This window comes from Zingiber officinale, chromosome 9A (genome assembly GCF_018446385.1).
Source record: "Zingiber officinale cultivar Zhangliang chromosome 9A, Zo_v1.1, whole genome shotgun sequence".
In the NCBI taxonomy this organism is placed as follows: domain Eukaryota; kingdom Viridiplantae; phylum Streptophyta; class Magnoliopsida; order Zingiberales; family Zingiberaceae; genus Zingiber; species Zingiber officinale.
Window position 1 is genome coordinate 17,510,250 of NC_056002.1, and position 21,945 is coordinate 17,532,194.

The following is a 21,945-nucleotide window of genomic DNA, read 5'->3' on the forward strand; positions in this document are numbered from 1 at the left end:
CGAGAAACACAAGGATGACTTCGCCAATACGCTTGCAAGAGAGTTCACATGATTACAGTGATGCCTCAACAAGCAATGTTGGAGAAGAAGAAGACACAAAGAGTAGATTAATTATTTCCAAAATTCGGATCCCCTTCTGTTCTTACTACTATACCTTTATACAATTCTCATTTAATCTTTCATCTTCCCCATTTATTACAAGAGAGTTATGGGATCAATTAGCAACTCATTAAATGCCAGAGAGTATTTAATGAAGCCGTAATAAATGTGCACAATGTTTACTTTGCCCCTTCTATTTATTCACATTCCTTACGTATTTATGAGTTAATGATAAACATTTAATGAAAGCGCCCTGATCATTTAATGTATTTGACCATAAGTATCCCGATCACGACTTAGCAACGAGTTAATCATAGTAAGTTGTCACATCCCACTGGCTAGTCAAGAACTTGTAGGACTGACTCTGGCAGGTAAGTATGTCAAATCGTACCACTCGGCTCGTTAATCACCTGAGCAAACCTTCGTCTCTCCTTGATCTTGACTTTGACTATCACCTCACTTGGTATATGACCTATTGATGCCATGTGACACCTCTTGTGGATCATTGACTCTTGTGGATCGCTACATCAACAATGATTTTAGAAATCTAAAGATTCATCATGACTTCTCAATCCACATGCTTGCAAACTAAGTCAATGGACACTCTCAATTGTTGTTGCGAGTCTTAATCCATTCTTTTCAAAAAAATTCTCGATTCATAACGGTTAAAAATACCATCAAAGTTTCACATTAAAAATAAATGAAAATAATGGTTAAATTTAATAAAGTAAGTTATTTACCCTAAATTTTAAATATAGGGATAGAAAAATTGACATGAATGCTCTTAACAATACATCTAATAAAAAATTCTTCAATTAACTCCAACAATATAATAAAAACTTCGATTAGACATGCATTTTAATCATATAATTAAATGAAGAATGTATTTGTTAGGTATGTATGCATTTCAATTAACTGTGATAAAAACAGAAATTAAAAATCCAATCCACGGCTAATCTTGAGATCGACGAAGGCAAAATCATACACATTTTAATTAAAAATTAAAATAGAGCACTTACAATAGTTACAGAGCAGTAGAAATTACGGAGCAATTTTGAAAGAAAAACGAGTGATCAGGAGAGCAATAACAATTCACAGGAACAATCACAAAATCGACACAGCAATCACAGAAGAAGTTGAGTTGAGCGACGACGTGCAGCAATCACTTATTAATAATAACGAAAGAGAAATCCTATTGTTGTTAAATTATGCAAAGATATAATGAAATACATTTTGTAAAGAACAAAAGGTAAAATCATACCTACAAGTAGAAATTATTTTGCACGACATGGAATAGGAAATGATGAAAGGTCAGATCATTACAATAAAATAAAAGGACGCAGATAAATTTTTATCTTAATTATAAGACGAAGAAGAATGAGAATGGACACCATAAAAAATTGTTTAAGTAAAATACCAGTTGTGTTATTGTAATATGAAATTCATGAGATATTTGTTTTTTTTTTGTTAACTTTAATGGGTGGTTATATCAAACACAGAAACAGTTTGAAGTTTTTACAATAGTTTATCTATCATAAGAAAAAAAAGAAGATACTGTATCTCTGTGAGCAAATGTCTTTCAATATCATTGCAAGAATTAACAGTCAGACTGACAGCGATCGCTTACAACAATTGTATTTCACAGAAAAGAAAACTCGGGAAAACTCAAGAGAGTAATCGTGGAGCGGAACAGTGGCAGAAGAGACAAATTGGGATCGATTGTCGGATTGCTCTTGTAAAAGAGGGAGTCAGCGGATGAAGAGCAAGAAGAATTGAAGAAATTGAGCTGGTGAGGAGGAAGAAAAAATTGGATGGATGAGAAAAAGAGGGAGGAAGAAATCTCATTCCCTCTTTCTGTTCGATTTGAATGCCCCGGACGGCAGACTTTAAAAAACTAGGCCTCAAGCTATTATTTAAAGAGGGAATAAAATTTTAACTAGGAACTTAAAAAATAGAGCCTGGATTACAACCCAGGTAACTTATTATACGGCTATGCCCTTGGAAGGAAGAAGTGCCTGATTTTCCTCAAGAGATTGTTTTAACGGGTAAGGTGAGAGGGATTAATTTCCACAGGACTTGAAAATTAACTTATTTACATCGTCTTTCGGACTTATCCAATGCCTTTGACTAAACCCCACTTGATTTAAGTATTTAATTTGACGAGGTTCTGGGCGTTGACCGATTCCAATCATTGACTTTGAAGTTTCTTACGGCTTCCATACGCGAGCAATGATTGACGGGCGGCTCACGAAAGTTTCTCATGGATGATTTTCCAAAGTGTCGAAGAAGAAAAGGCCACACAGTTCGACCCGAAATTGAAGTTTGACCGGATTCGCCGACAAGTCGCCTCCCGTCCCACCAGTTCGGCCGCCTCCCCATTTAAAGTAAAAGTCGTCGTCAAAAAAATCCCCGCGTGAATAAATGTAAATCCGTGAATTTAACGGTTGAGGAGGGCGTTTCTAGAAAACCGGCAGCCACAGGGGGCCCAGAACTCGACGACAGGCAACCGTTCATGTCGGCCGATGGCCACGTGTCGCTCGGTCTTCTTCGAGGGAGTTACCGTTTTCGTCTACCGCCAAAATTCTTATTAAAATGCCACTTATTACAATCTCCTTCTGATTTACTGTTTTTAAAAAAATCCTTTAAATTTCATAAACTATTAAAATACATCTAATACTAGGGATCGATTGGTGAATTGTCCAAAATGCAGGGGCAAACGTGTAATGTCGAAAATAAAATCGCATTGACGCGGTTTCGTTTAGATTTGGTAATGAATAAAATGGCATTTTGGAGAAAATATTGTTTTAAATACGAGTCTCTTTTACTTTCACGGTTTTCTAACAATTCTCTAGTTTTCTCTCGTCTCCTCGCCTCCTCCGCTCGCCGGGAAAACTTCTCCTTCTCGCCGGCAAATCCGCTGCCTCTCGCGGGCTGTTGCCTCTCGTGCTTTGCTTCGTCCCTCGCCTCGGTCTGTTTTCTTGACAAAAAGGACTTGAATCCACGCTTGGCTTCTCTTTTCGCCGTATCGAGGGGGGTTTTGGCCTTTGCTTCTCTGATTCAGCGGAGGACGGCGGAGGTGTCAACAAGAACGCTAAATCAGTATGGGATGGTAAGCGGTGAGGATTTTGTAGTTCCCTCCATATTCTATCTCTGTCGTAATTTGACGGCGCATTGTTGATGCCTCATTTTCCCCCTTTTCGTCTCGGCTGGCAAATTGGCCGTGATTTTGTTTTTTTTTTCTTGTATAAGCAATTAATTGATAATTGTGGGGTTATTGTTTAATTAACCGCCTAGTTTACTGTCCTCGCGTACCTTGTGCCCCGAATCTTAGGCAATATGTAAGAGGAATATGTTTTCCAGCCTTTTCTAACAGGGTAGGACTAGCAGTTGGAGATAGTCAACATTGTGCTTGCACTGACTGCCCTCTTTTCCATGACTTGCACTCATGCAAGTTGTCACCGCAGATTATCATTGAGGAAGTCACTGCAGATTATCATTGAGGATTTGAACTGAAAAAAAAAGGCTTGATTTTTATTTCAAAAAAAATCTGGATGTTTATATCAAAACGTTTCTGGTTGATAAATATAGACGGGAATGGAAAGTGGAGAGGTCAATTTTGCACCACATTTTTCTTTCAAGCTTAATTCCAACTTGCCAGTTTATACTCGTTCTAGGATGGAAGTATATTAACGCACCTCTATATTTCCTTAATTATATTGCGAAATCTTTGTTGGGAAATGATGATCTGAGGACGATATAGTTTGGTTCCAAATGCATCCGTTCTTCTCTCCTTTGATTCGTAAAAGATATGCACTTTCTTATGTTGGATGATTTATAGTTATTTTGATACTTAACCTTTTCTAAATGCAATTATTGTTTGATGTGACATGATACAAAACTCATGATACTTCAAAACTTTTGTAAAGGTAAATGTCTTTTTTTTTTGGTTAAAAACTGTTACTATATTTGATGAAACATGACACACAGCTAACTAGTGATGTTGTTTCTTTGATATATACTAAGTTCTCACCTGCCAAATAATTTTTTTTGGTAATGCTTATGCTTGAGTTTTTGTTTCATATTGTTTGAATGCATATCAAACAGGTGGAAGGAAGGGCTTTCTTGTCTATAGAGGCTAGTAATCAGTTAAAAATACTGAAGCAGAAAAAACTTGAGTTTTATAAAGAGACCAAAGCAGTACAAGAAACTGTCAATGCTACAAGTGCAATGTCTAGAAGTGGAGGTGATGCTTTAAAAACTCCAGCATTCTGGTGTTCTAGATTTCATGGGAATGTCAGTGAATTGACTCCTGTCAGTGGATCCGCAAAGGGTGCTTTTTCCAAGCATCCAGTGAAAAAGTTTGAAACATGGGACTTGCAATGGATTGAAAAGGTCCCAGAATGTCCAGTCTTTTGCCCCTCAGTTGAGGAGTTCAAGAATCCACTTGATTATCTTCAACAGATTGCTCCTAGTGCTTCAAAATATGGTATGATGTGATGATTTTCCTTGAGCTGTATTGACCATTCCATTTAATATATTCTTTCAATGCTCATGACCATCCAATTCCTTCAGAAGAATGTAGAAATGATTATCGATTTTTTGGTTGTACCATGTTTAATGACAATGTCCTGGAACATGAAACCCTTAGTAGATAACAAAATTGTTTTTTTTTCTTGAGGAGTATGTCTTGGTTTAACTTGATAACTGTTCCATAATTTGCAAATGTGCTGTATAACTTTTTTTTATTGGAAAAGAGATGTACTGATTTCATTTTGAAGTATTATGGATTCCAAATATACAAGTAGCCATGATACACTGACTATAAAACTTTATTGATAGCTTTTAAAACGCGATCATATAATTGTAATCCCTTAGGCATTCATCAAGTACTTGTCCAGTTTGCACAACGTATCCATCTCTTTATTCAATGTTTCTAGGAAACAAGCTCATCTTATTTGTCATGAAATACTTAAGTTCATAGATTTTCCAATATGTTTAATATCTTGTTTTCATCTTATTAGTTGTATTCATATGATTCAGGCATATGCAAAATTGTCTCTCCCTTAAGTGCTTCAGTTCCTGCTGGTGTTGTCTTGATGAAAGAATTAGCTGGGTTCAAGTTCACTACCAGGGTACAACCTCTCCGTCTTGCTGAGTGGTCTGCAGATGACATGGTCACCTTCTTTATGAGTGGAAGGTCTGTGATCTGATCATATTTAGTCCCTGATTTTTTCCTATATTGCATATATATTAATGGTTGATGAGTTTCAGAGCGTATACATTTCGGGATTTTGAGAAGATGGCAAACAAAGAATTTTCTCGAAGATTTTCTAGCACTGGATGTCTCCCAGCTAAGTTTATTGAGGAGCAATTTTGGCATGAAATTGCATTTGGAAAGACAGAAATGGTTGAGTATGCTTGTGATGTTGATGGAAGTGCCTTCTCGTCCTCTCCTAAAGATCAACTTGGACAGAGCAATTGGAACTTGAAGGTGATACTCTCTCTCTTTCCTGTGTAGATCCTTCCCAAAAATTAGCCTAATTGCAATATACATGCCAGATTGTCTTTTTTTTTTTTAAAAAAAAAAAAAGATTTGATTATTTTTATCCCCCAACATGGATCATGAATTTTGTTAGACTATTATTCACCATTTAATATAACTTGTGCTAAGTGAAAATGATTTTATAAAATGAGAAACCTGTACTTATTCAACCTTAGATAACCTGCTATTATCTGCAATTTATGCCCAAAGAATTCTCTTAAAACTCTCAAGTATTCATCTTACTGAATCATGAGATGAACTCTCTTGAATCCTAGATGCAATGTTTTTTTCACTCATGGGTTGATTGACCCGTTGTGCTGATTCAAACATATCTTTTTTCCTTCCAGAAAATTGCTTGTCTGTCAAAGTCTATACTACGACATCTTGTTAAACCAGTTCCTGTAAGTATCTATCAACATGACAGTTTGGTTCTTCTCTTTGCTCTTGGTTTTTGAATCTACTGCTCCATTGCAGGGAGTAACAGACCCCATGCTTTACATTGGGATGCTTTTTAGTATGTTTGCTTGGCATGTAGAAGATCACTATCTATACAGGTATGAACTGTAATGTCCATGTTAGTTTTCTCTTTCTCATAGAATGAAATAGTTTTAACTGTGTTGTGGCTTTATCCTTTTAGCATTAGTTACCATCATTGTGGGGCTTCTAAAACATGGTATGGAATCCCTGGCTATGCTGCTGCAGACTTTGAAAAGGTGGTGCAGAATCATGTATACGGTTCTGGTATTTTGCAAGGTGAAAGAGAAGATGTGGCTTTTGATTTACTTCTAGGGAAGACCACGATGTTTCCACCAAATATTCTATTAGAACATAATGTCCCTGTTTATAAAGCTGTACAAAAACCTGGAGAATACATTGTCACCTTTCCTAGGGCTTATCATGCAGGATTCAGTCATGGTGAGTAGTTTTTCTCCTTTTCTCTATTTAAGATTTCTCGCTTTTATGATTTACATGATACTTCTCCATGTCACTATTATAGTTTAAAGTTTCTAAAGAAGATTCTTTCCCTTTAATTCCCTCTCTAGGATTCAATTGTGGTGAGGCAGTGAACTTCGCAATTGGTGATTGGTTTCCATTTGGTGAAATGGCTAGCCAACGTTATGCAGTTCTGAACCGAATGCCATTGCTACCTCATGAGGAACTCCTATGTGGGGAAGCACTTTTTCTTTCCAACAAATTATCAGATTTAGCTTGTAAAAATGGTGTCCCTTCAATTGAAGAGTCTATAACACAACGGAAAGTCAAACTTTCTTTTGTACACTTAATGCGCTTCCAACACCGTGCTCGGTGGTCGCTGATGAAGTTAGGAGCCCAGACATGCATTAAGTCTGATAATGTACCCTGTGGAATATGCAAACGTGATTGCTATGTTTCTCATGTTATATGTAATTGCAGCAAGGATCCGATATGTTTCCGCCATGGTATAGTATTATTCTGGCACCAGGATTTTTCTATTCTGTGTTACATTCTTCAGTATAATTTACTTAATTGATCACCGTTTTCTAAAGAGGGAGAGCTCAGAAACTGCTGTTGCAAAAACAACCGGATTGTATTTCATAGAGGGAACATTATGGAATTGGAAGCTCTATCAAGAACATTTGAGAAAGAGAAGGACATATCCAATGAAATTCAAAATCCGGAACACCAAGGCAGCCATTTTTATCTTTCATCAAGGTCATTCTATGGGGTTGAAGATGATGGCTATTCTCCTTATTGTGCTATAAAAGTTGAAGGTACATGGCAAACCTGATATGCGAGAAAAAGCATTCCATGAATCCAGTTTATTCATGTCAATTTACAGATCTAATTTCAGATATATTTGCAGTTAACTCCGAGTCTTGTTCTCCTGAAACTTCCACTAAACAAGATGGTGATGATTCTGACTCTGAAATATTCAGAGTCAAGCGAAGACCTTCCATCAAATTGCAGAAAAGATCCATTGATGATACATTTTGCTCTGATTACCAAGGTCACCAGGTATTTAAATTGTTTCACAATACTCTTGTCCTAACATTATGTAATATATTTTGATCATCAGCATTACATATTTCTGAACTCCATGTCTCTATCTTGTTTTTTTGGCACAAACATACAACTATTAAGTGTTTTTCTCACTTCAATGGTGGTTCATTTGATCACGTGCACATGAAAAACAAAATATTTTGGGAAGTTTCTAGCGATTAAAATGAGCTAATTTTCAATTGGAACTTTGATATGGTCTCACTAGTCTCCAAAACAAAAAATGATTTATGTTTAACGTGATTAGATTGTGATTAGTTTGCCTCTTTATTCTATCTGTTACACTTGATCTCCTTTGGATTTTTGGGGTTTGACTTAATCTCATGTTGCATGGCCATGTGAATTTGCAGGGCCAAAGACGGTTGAAGAAACTTTGCCTAAATGGAAGGCATCTTGATATAGCAGATGGCCCTAGTTCAATCAATCATCATCAAAAGAATCGCAAACCTTCTTTAAGCCGGGCGTACCGAGGGAAGGCACCAGAGTCATCCAAATTCGGCAGGGATTATTCATCAGACAGTGTTGTGAAGGTAAAATTGAACCAGAACAAGCGAGCCGCTAGTCCCTTCTTTTACTAATAGGCATGCTTTCCAAAGAACTCAGATACCAACGAAGTTCTCTGAGAAAGCAACGGCTCAACCAACAGGGTTTTAGTGAATTAACAGGTAGAAGTAGAACAGAACAACTCACATCGACGATTCTTTGTGCTGAAGGCGCCCAAAAGCAAGTGCCGGCACGGATTCATTCTTTTTTCCATCACCTGTTTAATTTCCTTGTGCTCGTGATGGTCAAATTAGCTGCATACTTGTCGTAGGATTAGAAACGCTCATTCTGCTAATGTATCCACCCATTTACTTTATTCTTTATGTACTGTAACAGCAGTTACGCCGGATTGCATTTTTTGAATAGATACATGGTTGGATTATGTATCCAGTGATCGGACTAGTTACACTTTAGACCTTCTTGATAAGGAGGACAAAATTGTCATATGAAGTTCAAGACTGTTTTGAGCAATATCAACGACAGTCTGAGGATCACCATCTCATCAAGAAGGAGAGCAAGACAGCTACGTTTGTTTATGCCTGTGATGAAGGGATACCATTGAAATTTGTCACTGTCAATCATGTCAGATATAGACCAGTCAGGACGGGACCCTCTAAGTTCATCAATGCCCCTCCTTCCTTCACAATTATCTCAGCATCCTTGAAACTCAGAGAGAATTCATGCGGTATTTCATTTTTCATGCTCACCTCAGCCCCTCCTATTTTCAGAGGCCCGCCAAAGGCACTGGCGGTATCTATCTATCGCATTATCCCTCATTTCAACAAGCCAGATCGAGATCGAGTGGGAAAGCAAATGGACAAGGAGTAGGAAATCGAAAATGGCAAAAGACGAGTTGTCGTCGTCGGCCAGGCCTGTCGTTCTCGCCTCTTCCCTTTCCTTGCCTCTTGCCTTGGTTTCTTTATAATTCCAATAGCCGGGCACGGCACGTGCCCGCCCCGTGAGCTCTCCGTTCCCGCGCCCGTTCCCGCGCGTACTGGGCACGGCCCGTGAGACTTTTTTTTTAAAAAAATTTGTCTGGATTAGATTTGGACCTTGCCCACGGGTTAAATCAAATTAGAAATAGAATAAATAAAAAGAAAATTAGAAAATAAACTTTAATATTTGTATTTAGCATGTCGTCTAGATCGGTTTGCAGACCTAGTTAAGTTTGTCATGGCACCATTTAATCTTGGACAGACATTAAATATGATCCGTATTAAATTTTTTCTCCTCCGATCCACCTACAGAGTAAATTCACTTATGCACGTTTAGGGGTTGACCTTTATTTTGTAGGGCACTTATGAGTGAAAGGGGAAGGGGTGAATAACTTTAATTGCTTTTCATCGTAACTTTATGCGTCCCATATATAACGAATCTTCAATACAAATTTTGACTTCACATGCACTGCACTTAGATTTTATTTGATATTCATCATCTTGATATGACTAATTCAAAAATCCATTCCTCACTCACAATTCTACTATGAAAACTTCCTTTCCGGAGGTGGAGAAGCTTAGTACAAAGCTTGAGCACGAAAATATAATAAGAAATACAAAATACACAAGCAAATACAATAGAAAGTGATTTTACAATGAATAATCTTGCTTGCTTGATCTCTTGTTGTTAAGAAATGTCTCTTGGTGGTTAGAAATACATCAACACTTTTCTCCCCAAACCCTTAAGAAATGATGGCGAAAACTTTTCTAAAAAATCGCCTCTCCTCGAGCTGATTTCTACCTTGCAATCAATTAACCTTAACTTACCAATCAATTACTACATCAGATTCGACTGTTCAAACCTGTATAACGACTCTTTTTCATCTGCCTAATCGATTGGTAATTCATACCAATCGATTATTAACTTCCAATTGATTGACTTAATCGATTCCAAATCCTTCTATTCGCTCGAGAAAGCATAACTAATCGATTACCCTAATTGATTACCATGAGCCTTCTGTTCGCTCAAGAAAATGCCTCCAATCGATCGGTGAAGCATGAATCGATTAACCTAATCGATTTAGAGGCTTTTTGTTCGCATAGCACACACTGTCTAATCGATTATCCTAATTAATTAACTTTACTTAATTGATTGCCCAAATGATTCCACAACCTTTTATGCACTCGCAAAAAGCTCCTAATCGATTACTATGGGGTTTAATTGATTACCCTAATCGAATGTCCAATTCTTAACTCTGAACTTGAGTTTAAACTTCCTTTGCCTAATCCTAAAGTCATTTGTGGCTTGTTGGGATTTTTCGTTGCCTAACATCCAGTCACGCTTGACTTGTTAAGGCTTCTTCACCAAGTGTCCGTTCAATCTCGATCCACTTCGGCTTTCCATCTTGTGCAAAGTGTACAACCCTTCATGACCACTTGGACTTTCCATTACCAAATGTCTGGTCTTTCGTGACTCCCTTGGACTTTTCTCTTACCTAACCCGGCTAGGACTTCCATTGTCTAGTTTCCAACTAGGTTTTCCATTGCCTAGCCCCACTAGGATTTTTCCTTTCCTAGTCAAATAGGTCTTCCACTGCCTAGCCATTAGGACTTTCCATTATCTAGTTTTCAACTAAGATTTTCGATTGTCTAACCTTCAGTTAGGACTTTCCTAGTTAAATATCCGATCTCCCTTGACCTACTTGACTTTTCTCTCACACATTGTCAAACATCGAAACTCAAACTCGAGTCAATTCAATCTTAGTCAACTTGATCAACATTGACATGAGGACGAATGCACCAATAATCTTTTTCTTTTTTATGTTTGACAATATGATTAAGTTAAGCTAGCTCATATTAGCCCAACTTGCTTCTTCATCTCATGCCAATACATAAATGATGATTTTCTAATTTAAAACCTACATTCTCCCTCTTTGACACACATCAAAAATCTTTTCTCAAGATTCATTCCTATCAACCTCTAAACATCCCAATGAAAGTTTCGTACCTTTTATTATATTCAATGCTCTACCTTAAGCATTCATTCATCATCCATTAAAATTTTTTCTTTCATATTCAAATCATGTCTTTAAGGTGGTCCTCCCCCTCAAGATATGCTCCTTCCTTTATCAGTGCACCAACAATGATTTGAAGTTTCTAAACCTTTTGTAAATTTTAAAATTTGAGCTTATGAGATTAAAATTCAACCTTGAATCTAAATCTCCTTCTTAACTCCAAATTAGTCATGTTTAATCATTCCTTTCTTATTTTCATCAAGAAAAGTGTCCTTAAATGCTAGTCAAGCATTCAAAGGGTTAAGAATAGTTAAATGATCTAAATATTATTTCATCGACTGAAATAAACTTGTTTCAGTCGAAATAGCAGTGTCTAATCAATTGGTATCAATACCTACTATGGGATCCCGCACTCTATTATATGTTAGGGATATCTCTAACCTAGAATATCTCTATCGAACTAGATTCCTCCCAAACACACAATACCTTCGGCCATTCTTGACAATTATGACCAATAGAGAGACAACTATCAGTAATTAACCGCCATTGACTACGGTCAAGTGGAAGTCAACAAAGCTTACGGCAGACAACAAGATCATGATAGGCATATGAGGCTAACACTATCATCTTCACTACTCAACAAAGCTTCGCTCATCAGGCCGATAGCAAGTTGAGGTGGCAACTTATGTGGATGACTAGAAGCTTGAGTATAAAATGGTGGGTGATGGTACACTCATACAGTATCTCTCATTTGCTCTCATTTCTTCGATCATGAACTACTGACTTGAGCGTCAAAAAATTCATTTAAGTCATCATAGGTACCCTTTAACCTATATTGGCGTGCAAGTTATGTGATAAACATTACAAGAGATGAAATGAGATTTCAACTCTATCAAAGAAGACTCATAGGGAGTGGTCATCGAGTTAGTTCTACACACTTATAAGTATATTGATGTGGATATAACTTAATGGCAAAGGAGGAATTAGGAAGAGGAGGAAGGGTAATTTTGCCATTACACTATTTAGGCTTGGGTTGGTTTTTGTGAGCGCCTCCATCGCCTCCCTCTTCATGTCGTCGTCGTCACCACCTTCTTCCTCATCGTCGGCGAGCCATTGCTCTCTTCCCTTACATCCTCCCGATGCCGCTACCTCCGGTCGTAGCTTCACGCACGTTGCCTCCCCATGCCACTGCCAGCGTCACCGGTGCCAATACCACCGCCACTCCAAGCCTTCATCCCTTCCTCCGCCGAGACCTTGCGAATGCCGCTGCCACTGCCACTGGTGGAGGGCTTCGGACGCTGCCCACCATGCCGCCGGCAGCAACATCTCCGCTCCTCTCCTTTCCATCTCCTCGACGCCACCTCCTCTCCACGTCAATGGCCACGTTATCACCTCCACCTCTTCTCACGCACACCGCCAAGGTCGTAGATAAGGAGGGGTTCTCTTTCTCCACACTGATTGCCGACGTCGCCGCTTCTGTTCTCCTCAGAAGTTGGCCACCTACGAGGTCGGCTGCCCCCTTTTCTCTAGCGCCTCTATTGCCTCATGTACACTGTGCGGCCCCTATCGCGGACGCCGCCACTCCTCCCTCTCGTGAAGCAGCAGTCTCCTCCCCTACTCGCACACTGTTTCCCTCTCCCTTCTGGCATTCGCAGCTACCTACTGGTAGTCTTCTCTCCTTCACCTGCAGTTAGCCATCGTCGGCACAACGTTGTCGCAGCAAACTCGTCCACCTCGTTGCCCTCTCTACTAGTTAGCCCTTTGCTAGTCGGTCACATAGTCTAGCGTCTCTCCCTCCTCGGCGATATCCTCCTATCCCTCACACGAGAATATAGCTCCGGCCACCAGCACCGTTCCATAATCCTTGGCGAGCACTCCTCAGCCGTCGACCCTATTGCTGGCACCTCAAATCCGTCGGTCTGGTTCTCTGGCTCTCGATCCATATTGTCGTACGCCTCATATGTCGATCGGGCCCCCGAGCCCTCGCTATCATTATGTTCTAATATGACACGTGTGATGTTTTTATGTTCCGACCTTCGTGCCGTTATTGTATCTCGGCCTACGTATTGCTATTATCTCATGATCTGCAACTCGTCTTTCGGCTCCGTGTCGTGTCCTGCTTCGCTTCGCCAGATCCAGCCCTTGATCCGACTCAGAGTCATCTGCGTTTTCGGATCACGACAACTCGAGCTGCGTCCCATCCGAGGACGTCCATTGGGCCAGGGTATGTTCTCTATACTCACTCTACATTCATTTCATTATTATACGTCTTAGTCTGTTACTTATATACTCGTTGGATCTAGCTCGAGCGTCAGGGTACCAGGAGCTGGGGTGACTCGGTCACTGGCTACAGGTAGCGTTGACTAGAGGATTTCTGAAGACTTGATCAATATAGAAACCATCTCAATGTACCCCTTTTGGAAAATCGTGACTCCATCAATATTTCATCCACCTCATTCGATAGTCCGTCTGACTCAGATTCTAAATAAGATCATATATAAAATCATATGTGGTTATGTGCCCAATACTATAATAAAAGGCGGAGCTAGCTTATGATCTACTCGGACTATGGCCGGGGGCTGTAAGATGTTGAATTTTCTATGAGAAAAAGAAAATAAATATGTGAGAAACAGAGAAAGCCACCCGACACATCCAATATTTACTTTTAATTGACACTAATATTGATTTAAACATTGAACAATTAATATCTAATCAAATTTAGTTAATCCTGAGTTGGCTCGTGCCCAGCCCAACGACAATTTTTAGACTAAAATAGCCTCAGAGGTCAGAACGTCGTTTGATAGTCGACTATCTACCTCACACTAAATCTAACAAAGTCTCGCCAGCAGCAGAGCAGAGCAGTGCGGTGTGGTCCTTGTGTATGAAATTTCTATGCTAATCAATAACTCGTCGCTATTTCAAAGACAGAGAAGCATGGAGAACAACCTCTTCTCATGCTTAATTACTTCGTCCCACTGTAACCAATCACGGGCGATGCTTCACGGTTCCTCGCAAGTCAAAATTTACAGTTTCATCGTACCTCTTCTTGTCAATCCACAGCCAAAATTTATTAAGAAAGTGACGCGCCTTATCCCGCATAGAACACTCCGTTGCAGAACAAATTGAGAAGAAAGAGGCGATCGAAAAGAAACAAAAGCCGGAGAAACTGTCAAACATTTCAATCATTATATAATTAACTTGGATTCCTACCTAGCTAGAATATTACTGCCCAAATCGCAAGGAATATAGCGGAGAGGAGTAGAGGAGAAGGGATGGCCGACGTCGTCGACGTAGCTGTTGAGAAGAAGCCCTCTACCGCGGCGGATGAATCGATGGAGGAGGAAGAGGAGTCGCCGGTGGAGGAGGTTCGGATGACGGTGGCGACGACGGACGACCCGTCAATGCCGGTGTGGACGTTCCGGATGTGGACGCTGGGGCTGGCGTCCGTGTGCCTGCTTTCCTTCTTCAACCAGTTCTTCTCCTACCGGACAGAGCCGCTGGTGATCACGCAGATCACGGTGCAGGTGGCGGCGCTGCCGCTGGGGCACTTCCTGGCGAGGATGCTACCGACTCGGCGGTTCCGGGTGCCGCTGATAGGGGAGTGCTCCCTCAACCCGGGGCCTTTCAACATGAAGGAGCACGTGCTGATCTCCATCTTCGCCAACGCCGGCTCCTCCTTCGGCAACGGCTCCGCCTACGCCGTCGGCATCGTCAACATCATCAGGGCCTTCTACAAGAGAAGCATCAGCTTCCACGTCGCCTGGCTCCTCATCATCACCACCCAGGTAAACTGTACTCTGCGAATACATCAACTCGTCGTACGTCGTGATTCCTCTCCCACCGCTGACGGACTCTGCTTTTGGCGGCGGTGATTGCTAACGTGCGCTGGCGGTGGGGTCAGGTTTTGGGCTACGGTTGGGCCGGCGTGATGAGAAAGTTCGTGGTGGAGCCGGCGCACATGTGGTGGCCGAGCACGCTGGTCCAGGTCTCGCTCTTCCGGTGAGCTCTCCCTATCTCCCCACTCTACCACTTTTTCATAATTACCATTTAGCTAGATTTCTTTATAATTCACGTACGGATCATTTGTTTTTTTGTGATTTAATCTCATCTTTTGAAAAAATATCCAATTTTCCAACTGAAAGAATGAAAGAAAGCTTAGATCTTAGCAATTTAAGCACGATACATCAATTCTTTAATTTGATCAGTACATTTATATGTTTTTTTTTTATTGTTCTACGATCGATGTTACTGAATGAATTAATGAATGAATTAAAGTCCGTTGATTTGAGTTTCGTGTATCGATCGATCGCAGGGCGCTGCACGAGAAGGACGCGAAAGGATGCCGCAGCATCTCCAGAGCCAAGTTCTTCGTCATCGCCCTCATCAGCAGCTTCTCCTGGTACCTGATCCCCGGCTACTTCTTCCCCATGATCACCAGCATCTCTTGGCTCTGCTGGTGCTTCCCCCACTCCGTCACCGCCCAACAGATCGCCTCCGGCATGAGCGGCCTCGGCATCGGCGCCGTCACCTTCGACTGGTCCACCGTCGCCTCCTTCCTCGGCAGCCCGCTGGTGACCCCCTTCTTCGCCATCGCCAACGTCTTCATCGGCTTCTCCCTCTGCGTCTACCTCTCCATTCCTCTCGGCTACTGGGGCCTCAACATGGCCAACTCCAAAACCTTCCCTCTCTACTCCAGGAAGCTCTTCGCTGATAACGGCCAACGCTACGACATCAAATCCATCGTCAATTCCAACTTCGAACTCGACTTGGAGGCCTACGAAAGGATTGGAAGGATCAACCTGAGCTGGTTCTTCGTCATGACCTATGGCTTCGGATTCGCTGCCATTGCATCCACCCTCACCCACGTCCTCTTATTCTATGGAAAGTAAGCTGATCGATCGACTTAGCATACGAAGTTCCGTTGCTCGATCATCAATGGTGATTGAGTCCGTATATACATACATACGTGCAGGGAGATACGTGATCGCTTCCGTGCTTCGTATGCGGAGAAGCCCGACATCCACACGAAGCTAATGAAAAAGTACGAGGCCATTCCGGGGTGGTGGTTCCACTCGTTGCTCGCCGTGACATTTGTGATCTCCGCCATTCTCTGCACTGTGTTCAAGAATCAAGTGCAGCTGCCTCTCTGGGGGCTCATTTTCGCCTGCGCCATGGCTTTCTTCTTCACCCTCCCTGTTAGCATCATCACAGCGACCACCAACCAGGTGATCGATCGATCGATCGATTAATTAAAGCAGTACTAGAAGCAAAATCCAGTCGTATTTAATTCGCATTAATGAATTTTCTACGCCAATTAAATAAATGCAGACTCCGGGCATCAACATCATCACGGAGTATATGTGGGGTTTGATTCAACCGGGAAAGCCCATTGCCAACGTTTGCTTCAAGACGTACGGTCTGATGAGCATGGTTCAGGCCGTCACCTTCCTCTCTGACTTCAAGCTCGGCCATTACATGAAGATTCCTCCCAAGTCCATGTTTCTGGTGCAGCTGGTAGGCACTGTGATCGCGGCGACGATAAACTTGGCCGTCGCGTTCTTGATGCTCAGCTCGATCGAGAACATCTGCGACAGCAACTTGCTGCTGGCGAACAGCCCGTGGAAGTGCCCTAACTACGAGATCTTCTACGACGCGTCGGTGATCTGGGGCCTCGTTGGTCCTCGGCGCATCTTTGGGCCGCAGGGCCACTACGACTCCCTCAACTGGTTCTTCCTCGTGGGGGCCCTCGGCCCTGTCATCGTTTGGGGTTTCCACAAGATGTTCCCGGAGAAGACGTGGATCCCGTTGATCAACCTGCCGGTGATACTGGGAGCCGGGTCGATGATGCCGGCGTCCACCATCAACTACATGTCGTGGGTGGCGGTGGGGACGGTGTTCAACTTCTTCGTGTACCGGTACCGGAAGAGGTGGTGGAAGAGGTACAATTACGTGCTGTCGGCGGCGCTGGATGGGGGCGTGGCGTTCATGGCTGTCCTGCTCTACTTTTCGTTGAACATGGAGAACCGGAGCATCAACTGGTGGGGATCCAGGGACGACAGCGTGAATTGCCCGCTGGCTACGTGTCCTACGGCGAAGGGAGTGGTGGTCGAGGGATGCCCTGTCTTCTGATCAAGTGTATCGACGACGGCGTTGATGCTAGCTGCATTTATCTATACAAACTCTGTTTTCTTGTTCATTCACTATGGCTACCTAGTTAATTAATTATGAAACAGTTTAATTGTGCTTATAATGGTATCATGTGTCAAGCAATAACTGGCATATGTTTTATAGCCATTGATACGGCCATAAATGTCAACGCCCAAAAAAGGAGCTCAAAATAAACAAAAAAAAGAAAAACCAATTGGAGAGGATGTCAAAGTTAAGAAGGGATCAAAATTATCAACCCGAGTATGAGTGACTAGGCCTCGAACAGCCAGTTGGAGGTGAATGGTCGACCGGACATGAGTGGCCGATCGGATCTCCTATCGATCGTATTTCAAGTCATTACTTGCGACGTACACACGAGGTTTAAAACTAAATAATAATTTACCCGGTCTATTACTTTGTTCGATCTGACCTAAGGATCGGCCGGATATATCGCGTCTCCTCGGCAAAAGGAATGGCCAAGTTAATAACGAGTTGTTGACTGAATTTTGTGAAGCCGAGCTAGCGATCCCTCGGTCGAGTGACGACCGGTTGGCCTATAGTGGGACTCACATACCTATCATGTCATACTCTTTTGGAAGTTTGTGCTATAAAGGACAGAGAATATTCTACAGGTAAATCGTGCTTTAGAAGCTTCCAGCCTGTAAAATCATAGAGATTTGCACGCTCATTTAAGGAAATGTGCCAGAAGCATTTTATAGTATGTCATTTCTTAGGAATATTTTGGAGAGCATGCCTAGACTTTGAGATATGTACGCAAATATAACAGTAACACTATAAAGGGAGTCTTCGTGTATAGGCGAAAGTATGCAATGCTCTATTATTCTACACACTTTTTACTACCGTTTGCTTCCACTATATTTTCTCCACCACTCGATCACTGACTTGAGCATCGGAGGGCCAATGCCGGGGACCTCTTCCCTGGCCTGGCACTAACGCTATTTGTAGTGTAGCACAGCGCGGAGTCTTTACTTGGTCAACCTCAGAGCCACATTCCCAGCTAACCGTCTTCACCAATTTCGGATAGGATTATATTTGGCATTGTTTGTGGGAATCTCACCTGCATCCGAGATGTGAAGATAGACGACATTAGACGACTCACCACTGTGATCCTAACTCAAGAAGAGCTGAAGATGTTGATAAATGCCCGAGCTACAAGGATGGTTCAGCAACAGCAACAAGCAGCAGCCGAGTGTCGAACACTAAACGACCCGATTGTATTTGTTATAGGACAACACGCTAAACACGGGATCTGAATGGAGGGTCCAACCGGCGACAGCTGAAGCACCCTTATCCTAGAGTTTACCCTCAAGCACCCGTTCCACTAGCCAGCCTACCACCAACACCGCATTCACCGATCCCGTATCACAGGGCGTTATTCCAAACGCCCTTAGAAGAGCAGGGCCAAGCAGAGAAGACGCAAGGATCGTCTTCTGAAAATGCACCCGCCTGAGATGCTCGTAAGGGCAAAGCTCCCCAAGTGGATGATTCTCTCGAGTGGTTTAACATGTCGTTAACCCAGGAAGTACTTGAAGACCCACTGCCCGCCCATTTTCACCCTTTGTCGATCGGAGAATACTGAGGAGCAACTGATCCTGAGGATCATTTGCTTAAATTCGAAAATATAACCATGCTCCACTAGTATACAAATAGAGTCAAATGTCAAGTGTTCCTCACCACTTTCTCTGGCTCGACACAAAGGTGATTTAACCAATTACCAACCGGCTCCATTTACTGTTTCAAGGATTTTCAAACGACCTTTCTACATCACTTCGCTAGCAGTCGTTGTTACCACAAGACAATGCTAAGCATGTTTTCACTCAAGCAGGGGCCTAAGGAGACATTGATGACCTTTATCAAGAGATTTAATCAAGTAGCCACGAATGTCCAATCGACCACTCAGGAAATATTAGTAAGTACCTTCTCTCAAGGACTTATAGATAATGACTTTTTCATATCCCTCATAAGGAAACCACCAAGACTATCTGCTCGGATGGGCTACAAAATACATTAACGTGGAAGAAACCAATCAACCTGGAAGAAAGAAGCAATGCCCGAGCCAGCTGTCACTCCTGAACGCTGAGTGGTCAAAAGCAATTACCTCTGAAGGGGCCCTAACCGGGCCTATCATCGCAACACGATGAACCGAGGCTGTAGGCAGTTCAGGATATGGAAGCTGAGCAAACTCGACTCCCCGAGCCTCGATAGTGGACTCTGATGTTTTGCAGCTACCACTACACAAGGGCGTATAATACAAAGGGCTACTATCATTTCAACCTAGGGCCCCGCCGATCGGCTTCCCAAGGGTTTCACCGGTGCTCCCCTCTCCTAACCACCAACGCTATCATTGACCGGATGGACCTCAAGGATGAAGCAACACACTAGCGGGTCAAATCCAGCAATGTCCCCAATAGAGAGACAACCAATAGCTCGCTCAAGCATCGGTCGAGCAGCCATCTCGCCAATCGACATGGGAGGAAGAGAATGGAGGCAATGCCGCCCGAGGTGACATTGGCATGATAGTGCCTGGCCCAACCGACGACAACTCCTATCGGTCCTGAAAATCACACGCGTGGCGATTGGAGATCCATGTAGTCGGGTGTAGCAAAGAGAAGGTGCACGGACCAGAAATTAGCTTAAGTTCTAGAGATTTAGAGGGGATGGAAGTCACCTATGATGATACCTTAATTATTAAGGTAGTGATTGCTAATTATAATATTCATTAGACCTTTGTTGACACAGGTAACTTGGTCAAGGTCATATTCAAGAAGGCATTTGATTAATTTCAAATAGAAAAAAAGAGTGAACTCCAACCTATGACGACTCCACTATATGGGTTTACTAGCAACAAAGTGTTGTCGATTGGCCAAGTGTGGCTAGCTATATCTCTTAGAGAGGATCCACTCATGAGGACGCGCTGGATAAATTTCATGGTGGTGGATGCTCCATTGGCTTATAACATGATACTTGGCCAACCGGCACTGAACGAGTTCCGGGTTGTTGTCTCCATATTCTGTCAGAAGATTAAGTTCCCAGTAGACGACTCGATAGGCAAGGTTATGGGCGATCAGCTTGTATCTTGCAAATGCTATGTGGAAATTGTGAAGACTGAATCTCGAGCCGCACAGAAAGCTCAATGGATGAAAGTTAATTCAATTCGGGAGGCTCCCCCAACTCTGGTTTATGAAGAAAAAGAGGAAGTATAAATTCATCCTAGCCAACCGGAAACCACTACATTCATTGTCGCTAACCTGAGCCGAGAAAAGAAGGCCAAGCTGGTTGCCTATTTAAAGCATAACCACGACTTGTTTGCATGGGCAACCATAAACTTTCGGGTATTTCTCTAGCAGTAATGCAACATAAGTTGCACTTCTGACCGGACACTCAGCCGATCAAACAAAAGAAAAGGGATTTTGGGGTAGAGCAGAATTAGATCATTTGAGCGGAGGTTAAAAAGTTGCTCGAAGCTAGGCACATTAGGGAAGTGCAATTCCCGAGTTGACTTGCTAATGTGGTATTAATATCCAAACCAGGGAACAAGTGACGGATTGCGTTGACTTCAGAGATTTAAATAAGGCATGCTTGAATGATTACTACCCCCTACCACGCATAGATCAAATGGTGGATTCTATGGTAGGTTGTGAATTGATATGCATGCTCCGCTTGCTAAGAAAGATTAAGAGAAAGGCAGCTTCATCACGGTCAATGGAACTTACTGTTATAATGTCATGCTGTTCAGACTGAAGAACACATGAGCAACCTACCAGAGGCTTATGAATAAAGTGTTTTGGAGGCAGATCGATAGAAATATGGAGGTATATGTTGATGATACTGATAAAATTCCTCTGAGCTATTGATCTATGTGCAAATATTGAATAGGTGTGTTGAACCTTGAGGAAGTATGAAGTCAAACTTAATCCCAACAAATGCTTGTTTAGGGCAAGAAGCGGATACTTCCTTGGCTACATAGTGACTGAGAGGGGGATTGAAGCTAACCCCGACAAGGTGAAAGCACTCCAAGACATGCCCTCACCATATTACTTGAGAGAAGCTCAACATCTGACCAAACGAATTATAGCTCTGTCAAGATTCATCTCAAAATTATCCGATCGAAGCTTACTGCTTTTCAAGATTCTATGCCGAGCCACCAAGTTTCATTAGGATGCCAAGTGCGACAAGGCACTGGAGGAACTCAAAAGCTATTTATATTCTTTACCTGTTCTTGCAAATCCCATCGCAGGGGAACCACTCTGGATCTACTTGTCTTCCACTGAACAAGATATCAGATCGGTGTTGGTGCGACTGGATGACAATGAACAATAGTTGGTATAGTTTTTGAGTCATTTATTGAAAAATATTGAATGTCGCTACACTAGTCTTGAGAACCTAGCGTATGGGTTGGCTTTAGTCGTTCAAAGGTTACGCCCCTCTCCCATCCTATAATTATGTTAACTAATAACACATTAGGCAGAGTTCTCCTCAACCCTGAGACGTCTAGACGGCTAATTAAGTGGACAACTGAATTAAGCGAATTTGATATATAGTACCAACCTAGATCGACCATCAAAGTGCAAGCCTTAGCCAATTTTATGATGAAAATATAGAATCT

General features: G+C 42.0%; 2 protein-coding genes across 4 annotated transcripts; both read left to right on the top strand.

Moving 5' to 3' along the window:
* The first annotated feature begins 2,903 nt into the window (after positions 1 to 2,903).
* Positions 2,904 to 8,611, top strand: LOC122020240 (lysine-specific demethylase JMJ706-like). Of its 3 annotated transcripts, none has more exons than XM_042578078.1 (11): positions 2,904 to 3,215; positions 4,204 to 4,585; positions 5,140 to 5,296; positions 5,371 to 5,590; positions 5,989 to 6,042; positions 6,116 to 6,195; positions 6,279 to 6,556; positions 6,685 to 7,080; positions 7,168 to 7,392; positions 7,485 to 7,636; positions 8,029 to 8,611. In XM_042578078.1, the coding sequence occupies exons 2-11, from the start codon at positions 4,327 to 4,329 to the stop codon at positions 8,254 to 8,256; spliced, it is 2,049 nt and encodes a 682-aa protein (XP_042434012.1). In that variant the 5' UTR covers positions 2,904 to 3,215; positions 4,204 to 4,326; the 3' UTR covers positions 8,257 to 8,611. The 3 variants fall into 3 exon arrangements, with proteins under 3 accessions (XP_042434012.1, XP_042434011.1, XP_042434010.1); XM_042578077.1 differs by having other exon boundaries at positions 2,904 to 3,208; XM_042578076.1 differs by lacking the exon at positions 2,904 to 3,215 and having other exon boundaries at positions 4,174 to 4,585.
* Positions 8,612 to 14,259: 5,648 nt separating this feature from the next.
* Positions 14,260 to 17,421, top strand: LOC122021017 (oligopeptide transporter 4-like). Its single transcript, XM_042579085.1, has 5 exons — positions 14,260 to 14,956; positions 15,073 to 15,170; positions 15,484 to 16,056; positions 16,144 to 16,396; positions 16,500 to 17,421. Exons 1-5 carry the CDS (start codon positions 14,444 to 14,446, stop codon positions 17,298 to 17,300), a joined length of 2,238 nt encoding a protein of 745 aa, XP_042435019.1. The 5' UTR covers positions 14,260 to 14,443; the 3' UTR covers positions 17,301 to 17,421.
* Positions 17,422 to 21,945: the final 4,524 nt, after the last annotated feature.